Below are 27995 nucleotides of genomic sequence, written 5' to 3'. Positions count from 1 at the left end.
CCACGCAACAAATTGTGTGATTGGTTTAAATAGAGTGAAAAGATGTTTTTTCCCTTTCAGAAGGCGGTGGTCTCCACGAACCTATTTACGTCCGTGGGTAGTCTCCCTTGTAATATTGTGACGCAGCTGAGGAGTTTAGGCTAACCGAATGCACTGTGAATTTGAGAAAACATAAACAGGTGTTACTCGTGTCTTTTCTCAGGCAAGATTTTCACATCACCATCATTTCTTTCTTGATTTGGAGACCAGAACTTAGTTTGAATTATTTATGACGACCCTTATTGTAAGTTCTTTTAATTTATCATATCATATCAAGTGTTACGGCTTTTACTAAGTTTTAGGCTTTTGCCTGATCTTTTTATTTTTTTAAAATATTTTTTAAAACTTTATGTGAGAGTGCGCAATTACTAATGTTATGGCTAGGATACTATGGAGAAATGAACTTGGAATCCATTATCATTCCAGTGTTTATCTGATAAATTCTTAAAACTGTTTAGTATTCCTGCAGTGACAATGTTACTGGGCAGATTATTCCAGAAGTTAACAACCCTGTTAGTAAAAAAGTGTGAAAAAAGGTTTGATTTGATGAATGTCTTCATTAGTTTTAGTGGGTGTCCCCTGGTGTGATCACTGTCCTTTTGAGTGAAAACGTTTTGTGGAGTGCTTTTAACATTATGTCCAGTCCATGGAGAATCTTATATGTCTCAATCATATCACCCCTTAACCTGTGATATTCCAGGCTTGTGAGTTTCAAACTAGTTAGTCTCTCTTTACAGGACATACTACCTATCCCTGTAATTTGTTTGGTAAATCTTCTCTGTAAATTTTCAATCAAGGCAATATGTTTTCTAAGGTAAGGGGACCATACCACATTACCATATTCCAGTATTGGTCTTCCTAATGATTTGAATAATGGCACCATGACATCTTTATTTTTATACTGGATAAAATGGGTGATCATGCCTGCTATTCTATTTGCTTTTTTTTAATTTTTACTGTAGCATTAATGTGCAACTCACAGCTGAGGGGTGCAATAGCTGAGTGGTTAAACTTAAAGCGTAGGACTTTTAATCAGAGGGTCCCAGGTTCGAATCTCGGTAATGGCACCTGTTGGGTAAAGGGTGGGGATTTTTCCGATCTCTCAGGTCAGCATATGAATCATGATGATCCTTCAGTTCTTGTATGTTCTGTAGATGTCCATGTTCTTACCAGTGACACTGTCAACACCGGAGACGTTAGAACTTGGTGACTGTCTTATTCCAACACCACTCAACCAACACCAACTTGCTGCTGATTCTTGTTGTGGTTGGTGCATGCTGGGTATTTATTTCTGTGTTTCCTTAGGCCACTTACACAAGTTACAGGTTGAGGATCTTTCATGTATGTACTTGTTCTTATTCTTCTGCATGTGTACACTTGAACTTGAAGGGGGTTCAAACACCAACAGGTCTGAACATTTGTTGACCTTGGGAACAGGAAAAATCTTCATAGACCCTTATGGCTTAACCAACCAGTGCTATAAGTGGGATTTGAACCCAAGACCCACAAATTCTGTTCAATTATATTTAAAATAAAGCAACTCACAGCTGATGGGTGCAATAGCTGAGTGGTTAAAGCATTGGACTTTCAGTCAGAGGGTCCCGGGTTTGAATCTTGGTAACAGCACCTGTTGGGTAAAGGGTGGGGATTTTTCTTATCTCCCAGGTCAGCATATGTGCAGACCTAGTAGTGCTAGTGTCTGAACTCCCTTTCTTTGCAATACACACGCAGATGATCAAATATATATGCATGTTAAAGATCCTGTAATTCATGTCAGCGTTCGATGGGTTATGGAAACAAGAACATTTCAAGCATGCACACCCCTGAAAAAGGAGTATGGCTGCATTTATGGTGGGGTAAATAAATGAATGGTCATACACATAAAATGTTATATGCCTGAATGTATATGCGTGTGTGACTTTAAGCTAACTGAATGACACAGGAAATGAATGATGAGCACCCAGTGGCAGCTGTCATTTGGCTTTACCCAAGTAGGCAGCCTGTTGTGCAAATGACCCATGTTTGTAAAGTGCTTAGAGCTTGGTCTCTGACTGAGGGTAGGCGCTGTATAAGTATCTATATTATTCATTATTCATTCATGATAATATTTTAAAAGAAGTAATACAGGTTCAGTCAACAACTGAACTGGACAAGAGATTAATGTTGTAAGCAACAGACGAAACAAACAACAACAAGAGAGGCAAGGCCTTCAAGACTCACTTGTGATACACTTAAAAAAAAAAAAATCTAATCGTTAAAATGTGTTCTGTATTTGTTATTATAAAGCTTCGGGTTAAAAGAAAAAAAAAAGAAAAAAAAAGTCCTAACCAGATTCGAACCCCACGTGTTCGGGTGAGAAGAAACTGCCTTATCCATTACACTATCATGGCTCCTTAACAGATGTTCTAAAATTTAACATTTGAAATACTTTTTTAAAGGGCGATAAATCAATTGCGGTATTCGCAGTGAGAACGCTGTTTAAATCATATTATTCTGGTGTATCTTGGGCATTCAAAAAATCTTTAAGGGCAATAAAAAATTCTTTTTAATGGCTATCGCCGCAATCACAGTGCAACATTTAGCAGTTTTCACTAGATCTAGATAGATGTACAAGTTTAGTTACACCCGCTGGGAATGTAGTACGACACGGTCGATTCAATTTCTCTTTTATGTTCATTCTAGTTTTATAGTTTTAAAGTTGATATGAAAATTTAGTATTTGGTGTCATATACTATACCATGTCAAACTAATGCAAACTAGGCCTATGGTTTGCTCTGTTTGGCCAAATTTCGCGCGGCTAACAGTAAAAAGACGCCCCTCTTTGTCTGGCCCGCTCTTAGCCAATCAAACGCCACTAACAGCTATAAGCGCTGAATCATTCCTTTGGCCAAGGCTCTCCATGCCATCTTGTCAGGTTTTCGCTCTGTCTCGTCTAACGCTTTTTTTGGCTATTAAGCATGTTCATTTGGCCTTATTTTGTTGTATGCGGCTTGCCTGTATATTTTTCTTACATTCTGTGTACTCGTTTCGACTCGGCCCCCTCGATTCGTTCGTATTTTTCTACTTCTGAGTCGATCCTGTCTTTCCTTTCTCTGTTGGGGATCGAATTGTCGCTGGGTGCCTACGCGCGGTACCATGCCTCGTATGCCATCCTACAAAGGCAGGGATCATGATGCTGGGAGGGATACTCGGCAAGAGACTCTCCCAGGCCGGAGCTCATGATTTCTCCCGATAGGGACCACGGCGATGCGTCTGCAGACGCAGATCGCGGAGGGGACGCTCGTTCCAATAAAACGGACATGAAGGGGACTGGGGGGGAAAGGGATACGAGCGTCGCCTCCCGAGGTGTCCCAGCGCGAGGCAGGTGGAGGGGGGAGTAGCACGTCCTCTCTTGGTGGTGGGGACTCGCGGCTGGGTGCGAACTCCCAAGGGGAGGCCGCCCCCCGCCGTTACCCGGGTCCCCACACGGAGTCGGCCCTCAGGGGCCCCAGTGCTGTTCCCCCTCCTCCCTTCTTGGTCGACCCCCCTCCCCCACCTCCTTCTGGGGGAGAAAAACATTTGGTTCCGGGGGGGGGACCTCCACTTTGCCCACCCCGGGCCAAGCCACCCCAGTCTCTCCACGGGAGGGGATTCGGGGCACGTGGCAACCTGCTCTGCAGGTCTTCCCGCTATCCGGCCGGTCTCCCCTGCTGGGGGAGTCCCGCGCGTGTCAGGCGGTTCCGGGCAGTCAGACCGCCGGCCTTTCGGCGTGTCTGACACCCAAGTCAGACCTGACCTCCCTCCGACTTGGCCAGGTTTTTCCCTTCAGCGAGGTCAAGGCGCCAGTGACCCTTGGGGTTGGGGTCACGGGATGGCTGGTGCCCACGGGTGGTATCCCCCATTCTACCCGTACTGGGGTGCACCTATGGTGCATGCTGGGTTACCGGGAGGACCAGGGACCAACCCCTTGTCCGCTCCCCACCGGACCCAACCCAGCACAGATCAACAGGGATTGACTTCTTGTCGGGCAGGTCAAGCTCCTCGATGAATATTACTACTACAGCCTCAAATTGGTCCTCTGTCAACATGCAGGTGACCTCCACGGTCTCTACGGCTTCCTTTTCAGGACCGACGGCGGCTGAGGGAGCCTGCCGTTCCCACCCACCCAGCCCTCGGTCCTAAAAGGAGATGAGTGGGTGTTTGTCCCCTCACAGCACTCGTGGTCCCTCTGCCGTCCAGGGACGCCCACTCTGAGAAGGTGTGGCACCCACCATCCCAAGCATGGTTGGACCTACGGTCCACACACTCCCCACCCTCTTCAGGTGTCAAGGACATAACAGCGGAGACCAGGGTCCCTGCTCGGGATCGCCCCAGCTCATCCCGCTGGGCTGACCACAGCCCACAGGACGCCCCCGTGGCTACATCCACTTGGGATGGCACCCAGCAGGGGATGGACTGTGAACAAGAGGGGGAGCCCCTGTCTTCGGATGAGGACGAACAAGCGGATGAGCACTCTTCGCCCCCATCCCAGGGGGACAGATGGAGCCCACGCCTCCCTAGGGACCAGCCTGAACCAAACTCGGACTTTGCCGAGCTTGAACTGACCCTCCCCAATAGGGTCACGCATGCCGAATCAGTCCCTCAGGCAACTTTGTCACCCTTAACCCTCCTTCGGTCATGTGACTCTAACTCCAGAACCACAAGGCGACTCAGAGTGCCAGAAATGGCTCAGGAATGGCTTAATAAGCCAGCCCGCACCGTCAGGGGTGCTGCTTCCATCCCTCCTCCAGGCAGGGAGTCTCTCTCTGCCCCGGGCACTTTTGCCCCAGGCAAGTTCCTTAAAGATCCCTCCAAGGGAGGAGTGTGGTCCTGGTACACACAGGACCACCCTGCCTACAGGGAAGCAGAGCCCTCCGCGCAGGACAGGATGTTGGTCTCACAGCGCACCACCTTCCCCACCTCAGCTACTCTTCCCTTTAAGACATTAGCAGAGTGGGACAAACTGGCCTGCCGCTGCCTCCTCGAGGTTTCCACGGCTTATACCTTCTTTGACGCGTTCCTCCACAGAGCCAATGAGCTGTGGGAACGACGTCCAGTTCATCAGGACACGGAGTCTCATTCCTCTGTCCCGCCTGGCCTCTTCTCAGACCTGAGGTGAAACACTTTTGGCAATCGGGTAGTGTCTGGTCTCACGGCAGCTGCAGACGCAGCTACCAGCCTTCACTTCAATACTGTGCTAGCGCGGCGTGATGCCTTTTCTCCGCCTCTCTAACATTCCAGTAGAGGAGAGGGCTGCCCTGCGGTCCATCCCAGCACAGCAGCACTCCCTCTTCGGCCAGTATGCGCCGCTTTTTGTCAGCCACAGGGCAGAGACAAACAGGGAGGTGGCCTCATATTTAGCCCACTCCTCCCAGGGGCGCCAGGGTTCTGTGCCATTGAAGAGACCCGCCACCAGGGCTCCTCCATATACCACGCCTCCTAAGTCAAAGCGGCATGCGCAGAATCAGCGGCAGAGGAACAAACCACCTCATGTCCGTCCAAGCCGACCGGCCATGCCCAAGGCCAGAAGGCAGCACCCCCAATGACTGGGCCCCGATTCAGCACCGCCAGTCGTTCAGCCCCTCCAAGTAGGAAACTTGTCCCGGCATGCTCATCAGTGGCGTGCTCTGGGACTCAACGACTGGATTGTATCGGTGCTAGAGTCGGGGTACATGCTCCCTTGGGTGGGGGACCGCCCCCCTCTAAGATCCACTCCTCCTCCTTATGTGCCCAGCTCAATGGAGCAGGAGAGCGTCTTAGAGAAAGAGATATCGCACCTACTCCTCATAGGGCCGATATCTCAACTCTCGGACCCGGGCCCCGGTTTTTACGGCCGCTTGTTCATGATTCCAAAGGTCTCAGGAGGGTGGAGACCAGTCCTGGACTTGTCCCCTCTCAACAGATTCCTCCCCAAAATGAAATTCAAGATGGACACACAGGCACAGATTCGGGAGAACATGCAACGGGGCAATTGGGCTACGTCCATCGATCTGAAAGATGCTTATTTCCATATCCTCATCCACCCGGCATCCCGTCGGTACCTGAGGTTCGTGTGGAGGGACAAGGTGTTCCAGTTCTCGGTCCTCCCATTTGGTCTGTCCCTTGCCCCTTTCCTGTTTACCAAGGTGGTGTGGGAATTGGTGTCCATCGTCCGGTCGGAGTCCATTCGGCTCTGTGTGTACCTGGACGACTGGCTTATTCTGGCCCAGTCACAGGCCCTGTGCCAGAGTCATACAGCCAGACTTCTAGACCTGTGCTCCCAACTGGGCTTCATCACGAACCAGGAGAAATGCGATCTGTCCCCGAGTCAGTCCTTCGACTTCTTAGTCTATGATAGTCTCGCCGACGCCAGATCGGTGGGACCGTCTGGCAGGCCTCCTCAACCACTTGCGCAGTTCCTCCCAAGCAACAGCGCGGACACTTTCTTCCCTCCTGGGCATGATGGAGTCCATGGCACCTCTCATCCCTCTGGGCAGGGTTCTCAAGCGCCCTCTTCAGAGGGCACTCAGGCTACGGTGGTCCCAGAGCACTCAGCCATGGGATACCCTGATATGTCTGGGCGAGTGGTTCCTCGAGGTGACATCAGAGTGGTTAACCACCCCTCTTCTGACACAGGGGGTGCCCATAGCCCCACCTACTCTTCAGGTGGCACTATTCACAGACGCCTCTCCCCTGGGCTGGGGAGCCCACATGGACTCACTCCATGCAGCAGGGACTTGGTCCCCGGAGGAGCGCCTATGCCACATCAGTGTTCTGGAACTGGAGGCAGTTTGCAGGGCTCTCCTGCACTTCATGGGGGAGGCCACTGGCAAGACCATCCGCTTGTTCACGGACAATACAACAGTCGCATGTTACGTGAACAAAGGGGGGGGTGGGGGGGAGCGCACTCGGCAGACCTCTCTCTGCGGACCGAGGCTCTCCTCCGTTGGTGCCACAGCAAGGGCATTGCACTTTCAGCGAGACACATAGCAGGGAAAGACAACATTTTGGCAGATGCTCTCAGCAGGTCCAGGAGTGTCATACACACAGAGTGGACCCTGGACAAGGACACCCTGCAAGGGGTGTGGGAACAGTGGTTCCGGCCGATGGTGGACCTGTTTGCGACAAGGTTCAACAAGAGACTTCCCACTTACGTCTCTCCGGTCGCCGACCCAGAAGCATGGGCAGTGGATGCTCTCTCTCTAGACTGGAGCAGTCTGATTGCCTATGTGTTTCCTCCCTTTCCAATACTGTCCAAGGTGATACGGAAAGCCAGGTTGGAACGCCCGCAGCTGATCCTCATTGCGCCGAAATGGCCAGCCCAGCCCTGGTTTCCGGTCCTTCAGTCCCTGACACATGTTCCACCCCTGGAACTGGAAACCAAACCTCATCTGCTGAGGCAGCCTCATTCGGGCATTCCTCACTCCAATCCTCAACTGCTCCACCTGCACGCATGGCTGCTGTGCAGTCGGAACTGTCAGCATCACCATTGAAGTCTTCCACCCCTCGGTCAGCCTCTGTGTCGGCCGCGCTGACCAAGGGGGGTGCCTCCTCCGACCTCCTCTCCATAGTCTCCAAAGCCAGGAGGGAGGGAACAGAGACTTTGTATGACTTTCACTGGAAGAAATGGCTGCGTTGGTGTGCAGCTCAGAACATTCCCTCTACTAACCCTACGAGCATGCAGCTGGCCAACTTTCTGGCTCACTGCTCCTCGGTTCTCAACCTGTCTGCTAGTTCTGTGCGAGGGTACAGGTCTGCCATCTGTACCACTATCAAACAGCTAGGTGGTCCCGCTTTTGAAGCTGATTTCCTGCTCAGAGAGGTGGCTAGGGGCGCCTCTCTGAAGGAAGCTAGGAATCCCAGAAGAGTGCCCCTCTGGGACTTGTTCCTGGTGCTGGATTTCATTCAAAAACAGCCCTTTGAGCCATTGGGGACTATTCCTTTTGACCTGCTCACTCTCAAGACCACTTTCCTTCTGTTGCTGGCCACTGGCCGTCGTAGAAGTGAGATTCATGGTCTTAGTGGAATGCCACAAGATCTAGCATTCCACAGAGATGGTTCCCTCACTCTTCGTTTCCTTCCAGAGTTTCTGGCTAAGAACCAAGACCCCGAGGTCCCTTCCCCCTCTCTGAGGGTCAGACCTTTGTCTGATATTCTTGCCCAAGATGATGAAGATAGGCATCTCTGCCCCGTTCGGTGTCTCAAATACTATTGGGATAGGTCTCGCCATAGGCGTTCTTCTCAGAGGCGCCTTCTCATCTCCCTCAATGAGAATTACAAGAAAGACATCGCTGCAGGCACCATTTCCCGCTGGGTTTCCCAAGTCATTCGTACAGCCTACTCTCATGCACACAAGGATATCAGTTGTCTTAATCCCAGAACACACGAAGTGCGGGCCATAGCTACTTCGGCTGCTTTCCAGCACTCGGTGCCACTGCAGCATGTCTTGGAGGCAGCCTTCTGGCGGTCTGAGAATCCGTTCATCAACTTCTACCTCAGGGATTTCCATATGACCAGGGCTGACGGTTCCAAGGGGATTTCCTTTGTCGCGGCTAACACTGCCGTCTCAGTTACAAGGGCTCCCCATACGAACCAGTAGGCGTTGCCCTCCTCCATTTGCTTTAAATTCTGCATCAGTTTGACATGGTACAGTATATGACACCAAAAGGAGGAGTTTGTATTATACTCCATGTTTGGTGATACATATACTAATGCGCTCCCTCATCTTCTCAATATTTCTATACGCTTGCGAATCCTGGACCCTCACTGCAGAACTCCAGAGAAGAATCCAGGCCCTGGATATGAGATGCTTCCGCAAGATCCCGAACATTACATACAAAGACCACATCACAAATGAGGAAGTGAAAAGAAGAGTCCAAAACGCCATTGGCCCATTCAAAGACCTGCTAACCACAGTGAAGGAACGCAAGCTCCGCTGGTATGGACACGTCACACGATCAGATGGCCTAGCCAAGACCGTCCTGCAGGGTACCGTACAAGGAAGGAGGAAGAGAGGCAGACAGAGAAAGCGGTGGGAGGACAACATCAAAGAGTGGACGGGCCTGCCATTTGCCACAACTCAAAGGGCCGCTGAGGACCGAGGCAGGTGGCGCGAGCTGACCAGGCAGTCATCCATGGTGCCCCAACGACCCACCCACGGGTCAAGGGATAGATGAGATGAGATGAGATACTTACCATGTCAAACTCGAATGCCCGCCCGTCCGTCCCCGCGTCTCCGCCGTGGTTCTCATGGGGCATTTTCGTTCATGGCCACGGAATGATTCAGCGCTTATAGCTGTTAGAGGCATTTGATTGGCAAAGAGCGGGCCAGACAAAGAGGGGCGTCTTTTCACTGTTAGCCGCGCAAAATTTGGCCAAACAGAGCAAACCATAGGCCTAGTTTGCATCAGTTTGACATGGTAAGTATATGTATCACCAAACATGGAGTATAATACAAACTCCTCCTTTTTGTTAAACTAATAACATGTAGAGCCAAGTACAAGTACTTCTAAATGTCGTAAGAAGTGAAAAGGACTTCATTTTGAGAAAAGTCAAGACTGGAAATTTTTTCGTTTCATCGTGATCAGTTCGAGGGTATTAACTCACATGGTTTACAATTTTTAACTGTGAATTCTGACTGATTCTGTGGATATTTTTATGGCAGTTTGGGGCATAATCCATTAAGTGATGAGGCGTTCACAAATCTTTCTCTGAATAAATATTTAACGGTCTCCTTCTCCAACTTTCCATCACATGTTATCGTGTATTGTCCATTGAATATAGGATTGAATGGGCAGGTCAGCAACTTGAAACAAAATGGCGTCATTCGCGTTCGCGAAGAATATGAGCACGTGCTTTGAATATATATAAATATGTGTACGCAACTGATTTTTGCCCATGACCTTCCGGGCTCAGCCAACAGATCTGTAAAGTCCACTCGTCGTATTGATTTTAGTATTTTCTGAAAAAGACTACTTGGGTGAATGAACATTGTGAAAGCCCTGTACACTGAGAGTAAAACACACAAGCTTTTTATGTATTGAGTATAATTTCAAAATGTAATGTTTAAGATGAGAAAGATCAGTTTAAAGCAAATTAATTCCCCTAGCATTAACTACAGATCAATTTCCCTTTTTTACTATCTGCACCAAAATGCTTGCAAAATAAATAAAACTTCCATGCTTAGCAAAAGAAGTTCCTGTTTGAACAAAAAATGATAATAATGACTGCTCTTGTTGTTGTGTCAGAATATCAGATCAAAGTGCCAAGTTTAGAGAATACAAAAAATATAAATATAACAGTAAATGCAGTTTGCATATAATTAGGCTTCATTTTTTAAATTTTTTTGTGCCCATCCCAGAGGTGCAATATTGTTTTAAACAAGATGACTGGAAAGAACTGAATTTTTCCTATTTTTATGCCTAATTTGGTGTCATCTGACAAGGTATTTGCAGAGAAAATGGCAATGTTAAAGTTTACCACAGACACACACACACACACAGAGACAACCAAACACTGGGTTAAAACATAGACTCAATTTATTTACACAAGTGAGTCAAAAAGAAAGAAAAAAAGGAGTTAAGTAATATTTTAATAATTTTTCATTCTTAGTGCAGGGATCATGGATCAAAGTGCAGTAAATGATGGGCTGGAGCTGTACCAGTTGGGGTTTATCCCCAGGGAACACTTTGCTAGTCGGAGTGAACTAGCCTAGATACTGCGAAACAAAGGTCAATTGCGTACACATATTTATACATATTCAAAGTGCATGCTCATATTCCATGCGAACGCGAAGGATGCCATTTTGTTTCAAGTTGTTGACCTGCCTGTTCAATCCTACATTCAATCTAGCTTAATCATCTTCGTTTTCTTCAGTCTTCGTCGTCCATGTCATTGTTTTTTTTCCTCTTCAGTGTTGTGCAGATTGTTTGTTTCTTTCTTTTGTTCATCAGCCGTCCTGAGTGTGCACACTGAGAACATTCTCTGAACCGGTTTTCGCTGGACGCTTGTTTCTTCAAGTTCTGTGGTGGTTTTGAGTTGATGTATCTATTCACTCATTATTTGAGTGTTTCAATTACTGTAGCTGGGATTATGGTTATTCTTTATCAGTCAAAGTTTGTGTGTGATTGAATAAATGTATGTGAACTTTAATTATTTTAGTCTGTGTTTGTGTTGTCAGGGTGTTAGTGATGGGTTGGGTGGGGGTTTCTAGTCTGCTGTCTTATAGGGCGTGACAATTTCAGATGATCAGAAGTCCAGTGAGTGTGTTTGGGTAAGGGTTGCACTTGGGAAGAATGGGAAGGGCATGTCTGTGGGTAGGGAAAGAGGAAGGGTGTCTAAATATCCAGGATTTGATGGCTTCCACAGAGACATGAATGTTGATGTAACTGGAAGCAGGTTTCACTTGCTGAATCTGGAAGGGAAGGACTGTTTATCTGACCTTTTTTTTAAAAATACAGTACTTCTGAATTACTAAAAAGTTACTTTTGCAAGTTTAGTGTGATGGTAACTTTTTACTCAGGCATGTGAATGAGCTGTAATTTAATTAGTAATTAATGTGAAAGCAGTAAACTACTACTGCTTTGGTAGTCATTCTGAAAAAAAAAACTTCAGAAAATTGTAAGCTAAAGTATACACAAGATCCAATGGTCCATGCATTCGACAATTAGTGTAGCAGAAGTGAATAAAGCTTTCTATTTTTCATCAGTGAGCCAAAAGGATGTATGTGCAGATTTGATTTTCAGTTCTTTGTTTGCAGATGACAGTACTGAGGCAGATAAAGAAAAACAAATAAAAGGGAATGGATCTGATTCGCCGACTGCACATAGCCGTTCAGAATGATGACAGTAATGGTATACAGGCTGCAGTGACAGCAGGGGCTGATGTGGATTATGTTTGGGGCATGCGAGGTGAGGACATACTGCAGTTGGTGTTTATATGGAGTTTATATGGACTCTAAAAAAAATACCTTAACATTTTAAAAGCTATATGTGCATACTGCTTGATCTGCATTGTGTGTATTGATTTGTGTGCATGAGAACAAATGGCATAATAACAATATTAATTCATAAGTTTTCTATGGCATGATATCCAGTACTAATGCTGCTCAAAGTGCCTTACATCATCTTGATAGATATAAACATAACATAAAAATATAGATATAAACATAACATAAAAATATTACAACAGTTCTTTGTCAATCCAGTGCATTCACAATTGAGAATTAAAAAGCATTATCCTTCAAACAATGAAAATATCAAGTAAATAATGCTTAGATTGAAATATGTTCCATAAAACACACATTTCATAAACACACACACACACACACATACACACACATGCGAGCATGCATGCACACACACACACACACACACACACACACACACACACACACACACATGCGCGTGGACACGTACGCACACACACACACATACATGCACCCCCCCCCCCACACACACACACAGACATGCACTCATGCACTCACATTCCCATGCACATTAAATATCAACTGCATGAAACCAGGATTATATAAGTATTAAAATATCTCTAGCATAGAAAGTCTCCATTTGGTGAACAGACACCAACTGAGCCATGTTTTTCTGTCTTAGTATGGTCTGACTGAGGCTAGTCTGCGTAGATGGAAATTACATGAGTGACACAGGGATGAAATGTGGTCAGCCATGGTCAAGGGTTCATCAATATAAACATCTAGGTGTTTAGCTGATGTTTGAAATGAAACTGTAGCATTGTCGAAAGTGACTGGGCCCTTTTTTTTAATTTCATTGAGACGAGCTCGGTCTCCTACAGCTAAAAGCTCGGTTTTCTCTTTGTTATGTTTTAGCTTATTTCTGTCCATCCATACCTTTACATCAGCCACACAGGCTTCCATCTCACTAATGACTGTTTTGAATTTAGATGGTGGAGTGGCTTTTTGTAACTAGGTGTCATCAGCTTATTTATGGTAATTAAATGAATGCCTTTTGGTGATCTCAGACAAAGGCTGAGTATATAAAGTGAATAAAATAGGTCCAAGAACTGATCCCTGAGGGACACCAAATACAAGAGGGATAACCTTAGAAATAGTATGAATTATTTAAGCAGAGCTGACGGTTTTAAAGATACAATGAAAACCATTTTAAAGCAGTAGATCGAATGCCAAAGGTAGTGCTTAGATGGTTGATAAGAATTTGGTGGTCACTTGTATCAAGTGCTGCTGACAGATCTAGGAATGCCACAGTGGATGTAAGTTTTTTGCCTGCATTTGAGAGAAGACTGTCTGTAACAGAAAGAAGGGCTGTTTCTGTGCTGTTTTTTTCCATAGGCTGACTGACAGATTTTGAGTAGACTGTTTTTATCAAGATGTTCCTGTAACTGCTGTAACACAACTTGCTCACTAATTTTAGAAGTGAATAAAAGATTAGACACGGGTCTATAGTTCTTTAGTTGATTCATGTCCAGATTTTGCTTTTTCAAAAGTGGGATGACATTAGCGAATTTGAGAGAATCATCAACAGTGCCTGACTCTTAAAGAGTAGTTTATAATACTGGTGATAAAGGGGAGAGGATTATCCAGACATATTTTTAAAAGGTTGGTAATTTATCCAAATCACAGTTCTTATTTGGAGAGTAAAGAATAAAATCTGTTACAGCCTTTTCAGAGACTGTTCTAAAGCATGTCATTAAAACCCTTTTAAAATCATCAGACTGATCCTCTGGTGGACGTGTGTCCAGTTCTTGTTGGGTGTTAGTGATTTTATCAGTAAAATGTGTACAGGAAGCATCATGAAGATCCTGAGGAGGAATGTCTTTTAGCAGTAACAGCTCTTTGCTTTTGCCAGTGAGTTGGTTTGAAACAGCTTATAGCTATCCATACTGCATATCCATATGACTATTTGGTATTTCATCTTCAATGAGCACCATACAGTATAAGATTTCTTTTGCTTTGTTGTGTTCTCAGGGACAGCATTATGTCAAGCCATACAGACAGGAAAGGTGAACACTGTCTCACTGCTTCTGCAGCTGGGCTGTGATGTGAACTGCCAAGACTTTGATGGCAGTTACCCTTTGTCTTTGGCCATCAGCCGAGGTCTGTCTGACATTGCTCTGCTGTTGATTGCGGTGCCCTCTTGTGATGTCAATGTCTTGGATCCTGTGTCCCAACTGGTGAGGAGGGAGTGGACATGGTTAGGGTGGTTTGGTGGGTGGCATCATTGTAAATTATCAGATCATTTTCAGCTTTGAAAATTATAAACATGTCAGTGTGAAGTACATGCAATGTTGCTGATACTGAAAAAAGATGACTATTATTAAATTTTTAATAATAATGATAATAATAATACATAGTTTTTCTATGGCACGATATCCAGCACCAATGCTGCTCAAAGCGCCTTACATCATAGTTGACTATAAACATGCCTTAAAAAAACATATCAACCGCTATCTGACAATGGAAAACATCCAGTGTGTTCATATGAATGCAAAAGCGCACAAAAGATTATAAAAGTTACGAAATAGATAAGGTTTAGATTAAAACAAAATGCATTTTATAGAACACACACACACACACACACACCCACACACACGCACGCACACACACACGCACGCACAAACACACACACACACACACACACACACAGAAATATATAAATGTCCCTCCCTTACAGACACACACACTGACATTAAACATCAACTGCACTAAAAACAAAATTGCTTAAGAATTAAAATATTTCTTATTTTCTAACATAGAATTCTGTTCGGACATGCTAACATGCCTACACACTTACACACGTGTACCAGAGCATTGTAACCTCACAAACACATGCATGCACGCACGCGTGCGCGCGCGCATACACACACACACACACACACACACACACACACACACGCCCATTAAAAATAACCAGATAGAAAAAATGACATCACATCTAAGACCGAAACTACATAAAATACACAATGCATTGAAACAGGACTAAAAATACTAGCACAAAGATACTTGCCAACAAGCATACCTTGGTTTAACCATTCCGCCCAGAACAAAAATGCTTACGGAAAAGGTAAGTTTTCAGATCTGACTTAAAGGAATGTAGATCAGAGGAATTTCTAAGAGATGAAGGTAGAGAGTTCCACACTTGGGGAACCTGAGCTCTGAAAGACCGATTTCCAGCGCATTTCAGATTAGTCCTTGGAACTTTAAGCAGCTTTTCAGAACTGGATCTTAATGTTCTGTGCGGTTCATATGTTTCCAACAGAGAGGAGAGATACAATGGAAGAGACTTGTCAAAATGTTTGAAGGCGAGTGTTGCTAACTTTTAGTGAATGCGGGACTCACTTGGAAGCCAGTGTAAATGATTCAGTAGAGGCGTAATATGATCAGATTTCTTTTTGGCGAGAACCAGTCGTGCAGCATTGTTCTGAATTTTCTGTAATCTGTTGGCGGAGGAAGATGGTAAACCTGCAAGAGTGGAATTGCAGTAATCCAGTCTGGACAGGACAAATGAGGAAACCAACTGAGCCATATTTTTCTCTGTTATGTAGGGTCTGACTGAGGCTAGCCTTCGGAGATGAAAATTACATGAGCGACACAAGAATGAAATTTGGTCGTTCATAGTCAAGGTTTTATCGAGATATACACCCAGGTATTTGGCTGATGTTTGAAATGCTACTGAAGCAGGGCCAAACGTAACTGGGTCCTTTTCTGCTGCCTTAAGATGAGTTAGGTCTCCTACGGCTAAGAGTTTGGTTTTGTCTTCATTGAGCGTTAGCTTGTTTTTGTCCATCCATGTTTTTACATCAGCTACACAAGCTTCCAATTCAGAAATGACTGTTTTAAAATCAGATGGTGGAGCAGCTTTTGTTTAAAGTAATGTTCCAATGTCAGTGATACTATTTAACTATAATTATTTTAATTATCATAGTGTTACTGTTAGCCCAAAATGGATGTAGATGGGAATGAAAAGGTGCATGTATGCAGAGATGCCAGCTGTATGATTTTGCCTTATTTTGTTACGATCGATCACAGTTTGTTCCAATATTTCACAAATGTCAGAATTGTTCTGATGAGTTCATTTTCAACTACATAGCATGGTTACATGTTTTGCTGTTGTAACATTACCCAGACGCTCTAACCCTATCGGTCACGAGGCCAGGGCAGTCACTGATAACCTTGGTCTCAGTGATGATGCTCAGCTAATCACGTGCGTGTTTACATTGAAACGGCATTGAGTGGACTGATCAGCTTGATCGTTAGCCCAAACAAGAGCGAATGTGACTGAGTCAAGTTGCATCTCGGTCAAATAGCATCTGTGCCTGGTGGATTAAGCTGTTGAGTGCAAGGAAGGAACAAGCGGCTGGAAACAGAGAAATTCAGCCTTGGATTCCGATTGTGAGAAACAAGACAAACAAAGACCAGAGAAGCGACATAGTGCCACAGATGTGTCAGCTGTAAAGATCTGAAGTTTCGCCAAACATACACTGAAAAATGTCCATGCATCGTGCCCTCCATTTTGGGGAACTCACATGCTCATTGTAGGCATTGTAGATGAAATGTACGTTTGGTGATGTGGCTTGGAGTCTGAGTGTCTCTACCAAATTAAAAATGTTCCAACCAAATTTCCTGATTGACCCTATACCCTACAAACACTTGACAGGGGTTAGCGTCTCTGTGTGTGCCTGCGTATGCTTGATACATTTATCACAATGATTAAGTAAAGATTGTGTTTATAAATGTATAAATCAGTCTTGATTTGAAAGTGAGCTCTCAACCAAGACTGAATGCTTTTGTAATTTCTGTTTGTGTTAACCATATTCTGTTGCGCTGTTTCATTGGTTTGAATCCCCATTTACTTTCTTTATCCATGACCGAAAGGTATTAATTGGATAAAAACATCTTTAATTTTGTGTGTGTATGTGTCAGCCACCATTGTGCAGCGCAGTGATGGCAAGTCTGAGCAAAGTTGTGGAAACCTTGGTGCAGGATGCTCGATGTAAAATCACACAGGTAAGGCTGTGTGATTGTTGCCCTTTTCTTTCCACTTTATTGAATAACAAACATTATATGAAATAAAAATCATACAACATAGGTTCCTGTCCATGTGTGTGCGTGTTGAACAGTGAATGCTCAGCTTATATCACAGATTGACATAAGCTTTCTGTTGGACCAACAGCAAAGTGAGAGCAGTATGGTCAATGGTTTCTCCATTGCAGTGGGAAGTCCTTTACAGCTTAGTCTTTTGTGAAGGACTATGACTCTCAAACTAGGAGACAAGATTGCACTGGCTCCTAGTGCTGCAGACTTGGGGGCTGGTTGGCCTTTTGGAATGCCGACTGTCTTAAAACCCTCTTGGCCAAGAGAGTGGGGATGTAACTTGGGCAAGACACTTTCCATTATAATCAAATTCTAGCCCAGATAGTTGGGACAGGAGTTGCCTTCTCTGCTGTTCTGATGGTCATAGTCAGACATGACTGACTATCATCTACTGTCATTTATCTACAGATCTATGTGCATGGGAGAAATTGTGGAGTATATGGGTACATGTTATGTGCATATGAGGGAGATGCAGGCCAGACAAACAAGCAAAAGAGGCTGGTTATAAGACTTGAATATTAAAGAATTGGTACAATAGAAATTGTAATAGTATTGTACATACATTTGTATCTGTGCATTTACAGTTGCACCATGTGAATATATGATAATTGTGCACATGTCTGTGTATGTCAAGAGCAACAGCATAGGCAACTCAGCCCTGCATGTGGCCTTGCTGCATGGACAACATGACATCACAATGATCCTGGCTCGCTGTGAAGGTTTCCGCTTCCTCAAGAACCTAGCAGGTCATGCCCCACTACACATTGTTGCCACTTTGGGCAATTGCCACAGTCTCAGTCTCCTCTACCCAACTCCCATCAGGACAGAGGAAACACTGCGTGAATTACAACTCACAAAGAAGCAAAACTCCTCGTCAACACCTGGTCCCATTTCTACATCTGTGGGACTCAAGCGAGAGTTGAATCAACGTGTGAAATACACAGGGGACACAGCCTTGCATCTGGCAGTGAGGGAGAAACATGATAAAATGACACAATGTTTGATGGCTTTGGGGGCAGCTGTAGATCTGCAGAATAACCGTGGTCAAACTGCTCTGTTACTGGCCTGTGCTGCTGATAATACAGAGTTAGTGGTCCACCTTCTGAAGAAGGGAGCTCCTCCCAGCACAGCAGGCTATATGCCGCTACAGCACCGCTCCGTGTTGGGTGTACACTCACGGGAAAGTTCCCTGACGCCACTGCATATTGCTGTATCAATAGGTAACATGCAGATGGTGGCAGCTCTATGTGAGTTTGGTGCTGACATCAACAGTTGTGATGAGCTTGGACGCTCAGTGCTGCATGTGGCCTTGCTGAGTGGGGCAGGAGACATTGCCTTGTATATCTTGAACAGGAGCCCTGATGTGCTTGATAAAGGCCTCGGATTAGGGGGCCAGTTTCTTCTTCATGAGGTGTGCAGATGTACCAAACATGCTGCCGAAATTACCACCAGGCTCTTGGAACATGGCTGCTCTCTTCATCAGTCCAGTCACCATGGAAACCAGGCACTGCATGAAGCTTTGTGCTGGGAGAATCTGGATGTGGTCCGTGTCTTGCTGGAGCATGGCGCTGATCCCAATGTACCTGGGGAGTTGAATGCTTTACCTTTAGCCATCGCTGCCAGGACGGGGCATATCCAAATGGCTAAGCTGCTTTTGGCAGCAGGTGCTGATATTAATGGTGCTCATTCAAAGGTATGTTTTGTGTGTTAATGCTGTAATGTGTGAACAACATGCATCATAATTTCTGGCCTGTCATCATATGGAATTGAAACAAAATTGCATATGATGGAGAATTTAAAGTGAATGTGATCGCAGTTCACCTGAACTTGGGGTTTAAGGGTGTGAAAAAATTGTAGCATCTGAATTGATGCGGAGTGATGGCATTGAGGTAATGCATCTGCCTGGGAAGTTAGAGAATCTGAGTGCACTGGTTTGAATCCCACACTCCCCAGTAATTTATCCCCCTCCACTGGACCTTGAGTAGTGGTCTGGATGCTAGTCATTGAGATGAGATGATAAGTTGAGGACCCATGTGCAGCATGCACTTATTTGTTTGAATTCATACTTAAAATTCACAAGTTACGAATTAAAACTAATGAAAGTGGTAGAGTAATAGATTGCCTGCCCAAGCATAACATTGTATGTATTCAAGATTTAAGGGGCAAACAAACTTGCATCAGTTGGCAACTGGCATATGTAGCAATTTATGTCTTTGTAGACCCTAGCAGATTTTCTTATGCGAAGGATGATCTGGGTGCATAGATGTTGTTTTTTTTTATAAAGAAAAAAACCAAAAAACAAAATGCTTTACCCCATTCCATGCCTATTAGCCAACAGCTGATGATGCAGAGGAAGTGCTTTCCCAGTGCAGTAAAGCCACCCACACGTGGCACTCATCCACTACTACTTTTCTTTCATCTGAGTTTGGTTCTGTGAACACAAAAAGACTGAATGCAGTTTATAGTTTGCTTGATGTATCTGTTTATGAAAATAATATTCATAATTATCTTCTACATGAGGAGGAAGAGCCCTTTGTTTTTCATAATGATTTGATTAAAAATGCAGGTTGCACAAATGATTATGGATAGGGATGACAATGGAGATGAATCTCTCTTGAAATGGAGAGAAGTGGTGTAGGCAAGAGGTCAATGGTCATTCAGAGCGCATGGAAAAGGGCATGGCCATGGACGTCAGTGAGCTGATGCTTTCATTGAGCACTGCTGCGGAATGGACAACAGCCTGTATTTCTGGATTTTACATGAAACCCCAGATTCCGAAGAGGCTGGGTCACCCTGAACGGAGGCTACCAGGCACACCAAGACCCCATCAGGACACTGGAGAGAAGACACCAGACTACCATCTACCACCTTCGCACAGGACACTGCGGCCTCCGAGCACACCTGAAGAGGATTGGAGTGGCAGCCACATCCCTATGTAATTGCGGCCAGGCTGACCAGACCCCGTCCCATATTCTCCAAGACTGCCCCTTGTATGAGAAGATGCAGCAGCAGTCCTGGCCTGGGGGTGCTGACCTCAACACCAAGCTTTGGGGGACGGCAGCCGATCTTCACCAGACGTCCGAGTTAGTGGCATCCCTCGGACTTCGACCCTGACTGCGTAGCTGTCGAACGCAAAGAAGAAGAAGAAGAAGAAGACATGAAACCCAGGGCTAATGTAACTGCAGAGTATGGTAAACGTGTTTGAGATTTAAAAAAAAAATTTTGTGTCACTGACCAGATGATTGGCTTGTTTGTAAAGGAGGCAAAACGGTATGCACAGCAGATTTTAGTCTGAAGGGGAAAGCACTTAGGTGTCACAAAGTTTGACTGTACAGGCTTCTGAGTATGTGATTGACCTTTTTTGTTGACTGAACATGTTTTTTGTTGTAAGGACAGTTGTCCACTTACCTGTCTTCTTGAGTTGTGATCCTGTCCTTGGTAATGGTCAGGGACCAAGCTCCAAATACTTACAAACATGGGAGTCATTTGTATAACAGGCAGCTACCTGGATAGAGCCGACTGAGATCTGCCTTAGTTTTCAGGCTTCAGTTGCTTACACACACACACACACACACACACACACACAAACACACACGCACAAATATGTGTGTGTGTGACACATGTATATTACGATGGATTTCACTGTGAAGTTTTGCCATCTCTCGTGTTGCTGTGGGTTCTTTGACATGTGCTGAGTGCGTGGTACACCACTGATATATCATTATGAAAGGAAGCATAGGTTACATCCTTGTCAACTAGTCCCACACCTAAAATGGACTTCCATAGCAGCATCGCCATCCTTCTCCTCCTTCATCATCAGTTATATATATATATATATATATGATTGTCTGAAGTTTTGTGGCCTTTCATGCCATGCTTTATGGTTACCTCAGTTTTGATCCTCCTCCACTTCAGTGCTTGGAGTGAGATTTGTTAACCCTCAAAGTGCTGGATATAATAAAACATACTTACAAAAATCATGCTTAAAACAAAGGGATAGTTTGCCTCCGCTACCTGTGCTCTGATTTGGGGCATTTGTATGCTTATCAGTAAGAATAAATAGGTAAACCTATACATTTTTGGAATGTAGAGTGAATGAAGAATCAGATAAAAGTAAGAAAAAGGCTGTACCTTGTATGTAGTTGGAGATATTCCATAGGATATAATTAACAAATTTTGCACACTTGTTTTCCAAAAACGTCAACCACAATGTTTATAGGTATTTTCACATCTTTTACAGAGTCAAAATCTCAAAATTGGAATTAAACTGTACAAAAAATGTTCTGGCTGCAGAATCATGATATGAATATAACTGAAACAATAAAATTATAAGCATTGTATTATTTATTTGAGACACACCCACCGACGCCATGCACACGCACATCTACAATACTTTATGCAATCACAGGCAAAAACAGAAATAAATGTTTTCTTTTAGCTCATGTTGCTTTCAAAAGCAGCATTCTTGCTTTCAAAAGCAGCAAGAATGCTTTAAATAAAATAATTTCCAGTTTTCTAGCTTGATTTGGTCAAGAAATCGCAATAGATCCATGCCTAACCCACTTTACCACCCCTCCCCACCCCCATCACCCACCCCCCAGTTTTTGTGGCTGGAGACACAAAACTGAATGAACAACAAGCAAGCCAGCATGTCCAAGTGTCAAAATAACAAAGCCGTTTTCACCAGAATCCCTGTCAGCAAACGAATCATCACTAGTGACAAGGTCACTCATTTCCTGAGCTTTGTCAACTTCAGTGTCACTCATTGTTTACAAAAAATACGAAGATCTGGACTTATAAACTCGGTCAAAGTTTGTGCAAACACAAGCAGGGAGGCAGTAACACCAGAACGAGGCAGTTTTACGAAGGCTGCCGAGTATAGCCGTATGATGTCAGACCTTATGTAAACAGAGCCACGATCGTGGCCCATCGCACTTTACCAGGAAAGCCACGATCGTGGCTCATCGCGCTCTCCGGGTTAAGGTCTTCAGAGTTGGCAGATTCATGGGGAGCTTTTTGAGGGTCGTCATGGCAGTTTCCACTCTGGGGGGATGCTCACTCAGTCTGGCTCCGTGACTGAGCTATTATTGTCTTCAGTAGAGAGTTAGTAGGTGGTGTCCTGTGTTTGTTAAATCAGAACAGGCACTGCTGAACAACACTGAAGTTACTTGGCAGTAGTACAGGGTCTTCTCTGGTGTGTGACCTCTTGTCGACTTAACATCAGTAGTTCCTTGTGGGCTACACGCACTGAGACTGCGACAGATGAACCTGGGTGTGGCTGTTTATGGAGGACTAAGAATGATCAGAGTGGGAATAATGCCTCAGGAACTGTGTGGATGGTGGGGCAGTAGAGACGAAAAGAAGGGAAAAAGTATATGCTACACATGAGGTCTGTTTATCATCTCATCTCAATGACTAGCATCCAGGCCACCACTGAAGGTCTGAGAGGGAGAAAATCATGGCAAGTATTGAAGTATCACCAGTATATTCAGATTCTCTTGCTTCCTATGCAGATGTGTTAAAACTAGGCCACCACTCTACATGGATTACCTATGGAGGTGGAAATATAGACTGTTTTGTATGTTATTTCAACTTTGAAATGCCCAGCTAGTTATATGCAATAAGAATTAATGGAAAAATGAGTCCAGATTCAGAATCCTCAATTTTGTCCATCACAAGACATTTTGCTTTCTTTTTTTTGTATGTCTTTAGTTTTTTTGTGTCTTGAATTAATGTTCTGTTTACTCCTGAGTCCTCAGAATTCACTGGGAGAGCACTTTTCTCTGGCAGATCTCATGCTTTTTTGAGAAGTGCTTTTGTAACAATACAAATAAGTTGACTGTTCAGATGGGTTTATGACCTGGATATACATCTGAGTCAGAGTCCTTTTCCATTGAGATTATCCCATATTTCAGAAGAAGAGTTTTACATTGATTCTGACTCACTCTCTGTGCAGGGCGACAGCAACTTCAGGTACGAAGCTGAAGAGTGGGAGGAGGAGGAGGGGAAGGCGAGTCCTCTTAGAGAAGCTTTGGAGGCAGAAATGAGGGACTTTGCTGTTTTCTTGGTGAATGCAGGCTGTGATGTCTCCAAGGAGGAATACCTTTTCAACTCAACTGATGTAGCTGATCTCCACACTTCTCCAGCTATCCATCACCAAGACTTGGATGAAAGTGATGATGATGACAGTGATGATGATGATGATGATGATAACATCCCGTACATTGTGAGAAATGACAAAGAGTTGTTTGAGCTTTTGAAAGACAAGGTTTGTAATACACAGTCCCTTGAGCAGCTGAGTCTAGAGGCAGTGCGACAAGTGTTTCGACATGGGGATCCACCCTTTGCTTTAATGTTGGGCCTTCCCTTGCCGGAAAAGATGATTGGCAAACTCTTCTACAAAGACAGTTTGTAGGCTGAGACTGATCCCTTACTGTAACTCTTATTGAATCTATGTACATGGACATACATGTTATTCTCACACACACATTTGTTCACATGCATACACACACAGACATACACCTACATGATGGCACAAATACACTCATGTGCATGGAACATCACTTAAAAATTCTTTTTGAAGTTATAGGGATTTGAATTGAGGAGTTCCGTCCATTTATATGCATTTGAATAATTCCATTCATTATTTATTTAAATGATTGTGGAATTCTTTTGTGATGTTCCTCCTTCCCTCAATCCCTCCTCATTTTTTATGTATTCATTTATGTATTGCTTTTGGAATGGATGTTGCAGTTCTAATGATTATGGAATGGTTTTCTCATGTTCCTCCCTCCATTTGTCCCTCCATGCTTTTATTTATATTTATTTTTTATGTAATGGTTTATACAAGGGGTTTAGAATAGGCTTAGGTAAAGTGATGTAGAGGAATATGGATTAACATACAGCCCTGACAAGTTATTTCTGTTGTTTTATTTTGAATAGTCACTTCAAAAGTAACAAGGATAAGAAGACAATGCCTTAAAATAAAAGATGCAAACAAATAAATGTCATAAGTGCAACACCAATAACTCATAAGGATAGTAAATGGGCATACATAGTGCAAAGACTATCCTGGGTTTGGTATTGACACAAACATAATTAAATGATGCATTTGTGTGAAGCCCAAACACTGACATTAAATGACATTCCTTAATATCTGTGTACTTTGACAAAGTGTGACTGAGATGATTCAGTTGTCATGTTGCACTATGCCATAGTAAGTCTGACAGGAAAGTATAAGAATAGTATTATAATTACCAGAATGTGACATGTACGTTACAATTTTAACCAAGAAACTGATATTAATCCAACTAAGCCAGTGATCATCACAGGAGAATACTACACAGACATTATCATATTGTCTTATACTACTTTTTCTCACAACAGATTTCCATGTATGGAATTTGGGCTGCTCTCCCTGGTGAGAATATGTTTCTACAATATGCAACATCACCATTTTTTCTGCCTGCACAGTGGATTTTTCTACAGAATTTTGCTAGGACAACCCTTTCATTGCTGTGGATCTTTTCACATGCATTGATTGCATGCTACACATGGGACTTAAGTTGATCATCTAACCTGAGTGACTAGCATTCAGACCACCACTCAAGGTCTAGTGGAGGGACAGAAATATTGCTTAGGGTGGGATTTGAACTCATGCACCCAGATTCTCTCACTTCCAAGGCAGAAGGGTTACCACTAAGCCATCACTTCACACAATCTACACACAAAATGCCCATGTGACAGTGCTTGAATTCTTCTTGGGGATATTTACCACTTCATTCTCATTTGCTATAACGTTTTGTTGAATATTCCTTTATTTATGTAGTGGTTTAGACTGGGTGTATTTGAAAAGTATTAGGTTGAGTAGCGATATAGAGGAATAGGGGTAATAGATGTAGGTGTAAAAGGATTCACACTCAGGCTAGGGACATATGAAGACAGCTCAAGTTGTTTCTTTTGTTTTATTAAGTCATCTTTTTGTAAGAAGACTAAACACATTATGATTATAGCTTGACTAAAAACACTATAACTGTGTTACTCTTGAATAAACTGGGAGTTCTGAGGGACAGTGGAAAGAAAGGTGTAACATTAACTCTCCAACAGTAAAAACACCAGCATATGAAACAACATGATTAAAAAATAAATAATCTTAGGATGGCTGTTATTAGATACTGGCAACCTGAGGGATAAAGAAACTCAATGCACAGTTCATTGATTGGAAGGAGCTAGATTTATGGAATGACTAGTTAGTGGTGAGGTAAGCTCAAAGTTATCCAGTTGGATGCCACAAAGGCCCAGCACAGCTAAGTATGGCCTTTGTTTTCAATTTAGATTATGTTGCTCAGTTGAGGGTGTGTGTTGGGATCACAATGTGTCATTTAAAAGTGCTATGTGTCAGCACTATGTGTCAGTAGCACTGCATAACTGTTATCACTGCATTCAATAGTGCCACATGTCAATAGTGCTATGTGCCATTACCACTATGTTCAGTAGCACTACACGTTGATAGCACTACTTATTGTATCACTGCATATCAGTGGCGCCATTGTCAGTAGCATTACTCAATTAATGACAACTCTGTCAGTGTGGCAGCCTGTCCATGCATGATTAAATTCTTGATATATTGCTGCCTTTTATTATGTTGTATTTTTAGTCTGTAATTATCTTTTTACATTGAGAGTAAGATAGGGTTAAATTTAGCTTCTACCGCTGTCAAATGCATGTTCAGTTTATTTCATCTCTGTCTTTGTCTCTGTCTGTCTCTCTCAAACACACACATGCCTGTGCAGTCATTGAATGAACCCAAACAAATAAAATCATCATAGCATGCAAATGACATAACCTTATACCCCTTCCCCTCCCCTCTTGTCCCTCAATCTCCCTTTCCACACACACACACAAACCTGTACTGATGCAAAGTAGGTAAATGATGCTTAACCATATTATTCTATGCATTTTGTGTGTGTGTATGTGAGAGAGAGAGTACTTAATATATTGGGCTGACAGTTTGTAGTGTTGTCCCATCACCCCTCCCAGCTTCATTTGTACTTTTATCCAATTTGCTCATGATAGGAAATATTTCATCTTTGGAAGTAAGCTGTTCCAATTTATTTGTTTCTGTCATATAGATTTTCTGTAAAATGTTCTGAAGCCACTCACGCATGTTTCCAAAAACCAGTTGTCTTGACTAATTAACCCCTAGGCTGCCTGCATGACGAGATAACTTGTCATGGCAAGCATGTATGCTTCGCTGCCACAATGACGAGATAACTCGTCATCGAAATATTCTGATTTTTCCCTGCTTTGCATTCAGTTCGTTGACAAAAATGCTGGTAGCTTTAGCTTGGGGAATCTTTCTGGATTCTATTCATAGCTAGAAACACCATCTGCGTCATAAGGCAGTCCTTTATTTGAACGTTTTGGTTGGGTTACTGGCCGCAGTCTTTGCCTGGCTCCTCTCCTCGCTCGCTCAACAAAATGTCGGACTGACTCCGTGCTCAAGACATGCGCTCGTGGCGAACTAAATCAACCAAGATTACTTTCTTTAGCTGATGCTCAGAAAGAATTGGAGCATAAATTCGAAGGAGGAGACTGGTGAACATTTATAGGACGATTTGATAGAAAATAAAGGGAGCAATCAAGAGAGTGGCCAAGATACAACTATCAGTGAGTGATGCGGCTGTTCAACTCTAGCAGACGACAGGTCACCGAATTTTTAGCAGGACACCATATGAGCTATTTTCTTGGCACTCAGCCAACGCGGTCTGATGATAACTGGATGAAGTGACAGTGTGAGAGGGGTGAAGAGGAGGGGGGTGGAGACTGAGGGGGCGTGGCCTCACATCCATATTATCACTTGCAGAAGTCACAATGCATCTATTTCTTTTTCATTTTTTTTATATTGTGGTTGTTCTAGTATGATTTTGTGTGTGCAGATATCCATTTGTCCAGAAAATGATATTTTTGTGCAAATTACCAGACTAATGTTTGTAATGAACAAGTTGAAAATGTGACAAAAAACAAAACACTGATTTCAAAACAACAGCATGTCACTTAAAATGCATAAAATGGGAAAACATCATGTGTTTTGTATTCTTTATTCATTTCCCTTTCAGAAAATATATACTTTTATGGGTCTTTCTCCAATAACAAAGAGCACAGAATTTTTTGAAAATTTATACCCGTTTTTTGTGAAAAAACCCTGGCAAATAGATTTCACTTAAATCTTATTTTCCTGGCAGCGAAAGGGTTAAAAGCAGCAGAAAGGCTTCATGAATGAAAGCAAGTGACAGTGAAGTTTATAATTCTATTTGAACAGAGAGACTAGTTGAGATAAAGTGACAGTTCACAATGAGATAAAATGAAAGTTCATGTACAGTGGAAACCAAGAACAGGCTGACAGATTGAGAGCAAGAAAAATCTTCAATTTGACAAGGCATTGTCTTGTGGGGTTGTTTTGTGTGTGTGTGATTGTAAGTTTTTTGTTCTTATTTTTTAATTTGATATGGGGACCCTTTAAAATCCTGGAAGGACCCCCCCGTCCCCTGAAACCCCAACCCCTAAAAAAACCCAAAAAAAACAACAAAAAAACATCCCTGGGAACCTTACATTTGATCTTTATGGGAAACACTGGACCATTGCAATGAATCATGCTTATAGCATTAGTTGGTGTGGCGTTGAGAGCTAAATGAGTTAAGAAAATTATTGTAAAATTTAGATTTAAAATCTCTTGTTAATGTTATACATTTGACACACAGCCAGTCTAACTCAGACCCCCGCGCCCTAATATCCTGAGAGAGAGAAACAGAGAGACAGGTAGACAGACACAGGGGAGAGAGATTGACAGACCTTTCAACAGACATAGTGAAACACA

General features: G+C 43.6%; 1 protein-coding gene across 8 annotated transcripts; it reads left to right on the top strand.

The window, feature by feature from the left end:
• Positions 1 to 92: 92 nt before the first annotated feature.
• LOC143300639 (transient receptor potential cation channel subfamily A member 1-like) lies at positions 93 to 27556 on the top strand. 8 transcript variants are annotated; one of them, XM_076614446.1, is made up of 7 exons: positions 120 to 202; positions 1194 to 1305; positions 11795 to 11945; positions 13994 to 14199; positions 16949 to 17032; positions 17754 to 18812; positions 23076 to 27556. In XM_076614446.1, exons 3-7 carry the CDS (start codon positions 11837 to 11839, stop codon positions 23532 to 23534), a joined length of 1917 nt encoding a protein of 638 aa, XP_076470561.1. In that variant the 5' UTR covers positions 120 to 202; positions 1194 to 1305; positions 11795 to 11836; the 3' UTR covers positions 23535 to 27556. The 8 variants fall into 8 exon arrangements, with proteins under 8 accessions (XP_076470562.1, XP_076470564.1, XP_076470561.1 ...); XM_076614443.1 differs by having other exon boundaries at positions 126 to 283; XM_076614445.1 differs by having other exon boundaries at positions 126 to 283; positions 1194 to 1320.
• Positions 27557 to 27995: the final 439 nt, after the last annotated feature.

Source organism: Babylonia areolata, chromosome 26, assembly GCF_041734735.1.
Source record: "Babylonia areolata isolate BAREFJ2019XMU chromosome 26, ASM4173473v1, whole genome shotgun sequence".
Lineage (NCBI taxonomy): Eukaryota > Metazoa > Mollusca > Gastropoda > Neogastropoda > Buccinidae > Babylonia > Babylonia areolata.
This window is presented reverse-complemented; position numbering and strand designations above follow the sequence as displayed.